The sequence below is a fragment of the Empidonax traillii genome, unplaced genomic scaffold (assembly GCF_003031625.1).
Source record: "Empidonax traillii isolate 1590-97213 ecotype Southwest subspecies unplaced genomic scaffold, ASM303162v1 scaffold34:size3740991, whole genome shotgun sequence".
NCBI lineage: Eukaryota > Metazoa > Chordata > Aves > Passeriformes > Tyrannidae > Empidonax > Empidonax traillii.
In genome coordinates this window covers 1-2,500 of record NW_020955227.1, presented here as the reverse complement: position 1 = coordinate 2,500, position 2,500 = coordinate 1, and the positions used below count along the sequence as shown (strand labels likewise).

Sequence of the window (2,500 nt, the reverse complement as noted above, 5' to 3'; positions counted from 1 at the left end):
ATGGGGAAAGGTGGGAACTGTGTCAGGCAATGAGCCCAAGCTGCAGCCTCTTTGGAGGTTCAGCCTCTTGTGCAGAACGAGGATTTTCTTGGCCACAGGTGATTGCAGAGTCTGTTCCTGCCCAGGTGCAGTGATGCTCAGGGAGCGGGTGAGGGGATGGAGAGGCTGCACCTCCTGGCTCTGTTGTGGTTCACTCTGCTGCTCTTGCTCACCTCACAGTCTCTACCAAACTGCCTGTGATGGTCTTCATCTATGGTGGTGCCTTCCTGGTGGGAGGGAGCCAGGGAGCCAATTTCCTGGATAACTACCTGTACGATGGCGAGGAGATCGCCGTGCGGGGCAACGTCATCGTGGTCACCGTCAACTATCGCCTGGGGCCCCTGGGCTTCCTGAGCACGGGAGATGAGAACATGCCAGGTACCACAGCTGCTCCCTCTGTGTCTGGGGGGACCCTGTGCTGGGTCAGCTTTGCTGTGCCCTTGCTCAGTGGTGGGTGCTCTGTGCTGCTCAGGGAACTACGGGCTGAAGGACCAGCACATGGCTATTGCCTGGGTGAAGAGGAACATCAAGGCCTTTGGGGGTGATCCAGAAAACATCACCATCTTTGGGGAGTCGGCCGGTGCTGTCAGTGTCTCCCTGCAGGTGAGTTGTGTCTGTCACTCCCCGCTAGAGCCACTTCTGTGTAAATGGGGGAGAGGGACCCCTCGGCACTGTGACACTTTCCTCCCCACCTGCTGCCTCATTAACATCCTCTCCTGGACAGCAGTGCTCAGCCTCTGTGCTTTGTAGGTGCTCCTCCTCCTTCTCTTTAACCAGTCCCATGAGTTTTTACCTGAAAGCCTCTTGTTTCCACTGTGCACCCCAGACCTTGTCCCCGAAGAACAAGGGCCTGTTCAAGAGAGCCATCAGCCAGAGCGGTGTTGGGGTCTGCAGCTGGGCCATCCAGAGGGACCCCCTCTTCTGGGCTAAAAAGGTAATGTGCAAATCTTGTCTGAAGGATTATAGCTTCCTAAAAAGTGATTCCCTAGAGCAGAGCATAACTAGTAATGGAGTGGCAGGAGCAATGTCCAGCAGGGCTTTGGAAACCTGATGTTTTGAGATTAAAACCAACCACAGCTCTTCCTCTGTAACTCCTGGCTTCGACAAGTAATGCCCTGTGGTTTCTCTCTCTCTCTCTGCTTCTGCAGCTTGGAGAAAAGGTGGGCTGCTCCACAGAAGACACCGCCGTCTTGGCCAGCTGCCTGCGTAACGCTGATCCCAAAGAACTGACTCTGGCCTACCACCTGCAGCTCACCAACCTGCCCTGTAAGTCCCCCAGTCTGAAGTGTGACCCGCCACCCTCTCAGGGCTCCCCAAAGCTCTGGCAGGACACTGGGGTGATTTCCAGGAGTTATGAAGCAGTGCTTGTGCCCTTCAGAGCAGGGCAATAGTGACAGATCTTCCATAGGCAGGTGCACACTGTGCTGGGTGAGCACAGCCCCTCAGGCAGCAGTGGCACGGGGATCATCCAAAGGCCGTGCCTTGACTCCAGACAAGCTGTTTGGGCTTCCTGGTCTGTGGAAGCAGCAAGAGCAAATCCAGCACGCAGCTTACAAACAAAATTCAACTGACCACATCCTTGCTATTTCCATCTGAGCCGCTGGGTGGGGCATGGGACTCACTCCAGGAAGGGAACGCTGCTGGCTTTGAGGCCCATGAGGATTCCTTTCACAAGAGGACTCCTCTTGCTCTCCTCGTGCTCCTCGTCATTTTGAGTCTTTAGCATTGCCCAGGACAGAGACTGGCCAACCCACCGCTGTGCAGCTGCACTGTCTGGAGCTGGCAGTCCTGGCAATCAGAGAACATGGCCAGATGGGATAAGGAGTTCTGCTCTTCCCTGCATTTGGCTGGGCTTTTTGGGAAGGGACTTGGTGGAGGAGAGGAATTTTGCATGTTACCACCTGGTACATGGCTGCCAGATCTCTTGCTCTTCTCCTTCACCCACAGGCACGAGGTTTACCCTGCTTCTGGGTGACATCCTGCCTGTGCTGAAGTCACTGCTCAAGCTGTCGTTCACCTTAGCCTTTTCCACGGCTCTTTCAGTCATGGGATGTTGCAGAACACACACCTGTCTGTCCTCACTTCCTCACAGACTCTGGTTCTGTCTCTCCTGCTGCAGCTCCCCTGGTGCACACCCTGGCCCTTACTCCTGTTGTGGATGGAGATTTCCTGCCAGACATGCCAGAGAAGCTCTTTGCCAACGCTGCTGACATTGACTACCTGGCTGGGGTCAATGACATGGACGGGCACATCTTCGCCGGCGTGGATTTACCCGCCATCAATGGCCCACTGAGGAAAATCTCTGCGTGAGTGGGAGAGGCTCTGAAAACCCTCAGCAGGAGGGATCTTCTCTTTAATGTGGCTCCCAAACTCTGAGCACTTGGACTTGAGCAGACAGGGCTCGACCTCCAAAACAGGCTGTCACTCCGAGCCTGGGTGCCCAGGGCTTGTGTTGCTGAGC

The 2,500-nt window shown here is 55.5% G+C and overlaps 1 protein-coding gene across 1 annotated transcript in view; it reads left to right on the top strand.

The window, feature by feature from the left end:
- The window catches only part of LOC114054566 (bile salt-activated lipase-like), a gene marked incomplete at its 3' end in the record, with an annotated part of 5,716 nt that extends 3,371 nt beyond the window's left edge, over window positions 1-2,345 (top strand). Inside the window, exons 2-6 of the mRNA XM_027877867.1 lie at window positions 220-417; window positions 512-642; window positions 866-973; window positions 1,188-1,305; window positions 2,159-2,345. Coding sequence (XP_027733668.1) covers window positions 220-417; window positions 512-642; window positions 866-973; window positions 1,188-1,305; window positions 2,159-2,345 — 742 coding nt within the window. The remainder of the gene's footprint in view (window positions 1-219; window positions 418-511; window positions 643-865; window positions 974-1,187; window positions 1,306-2,158) is intronic.
- Window positions 2,346-2,500: the final 155 nt, after the last annotated feature.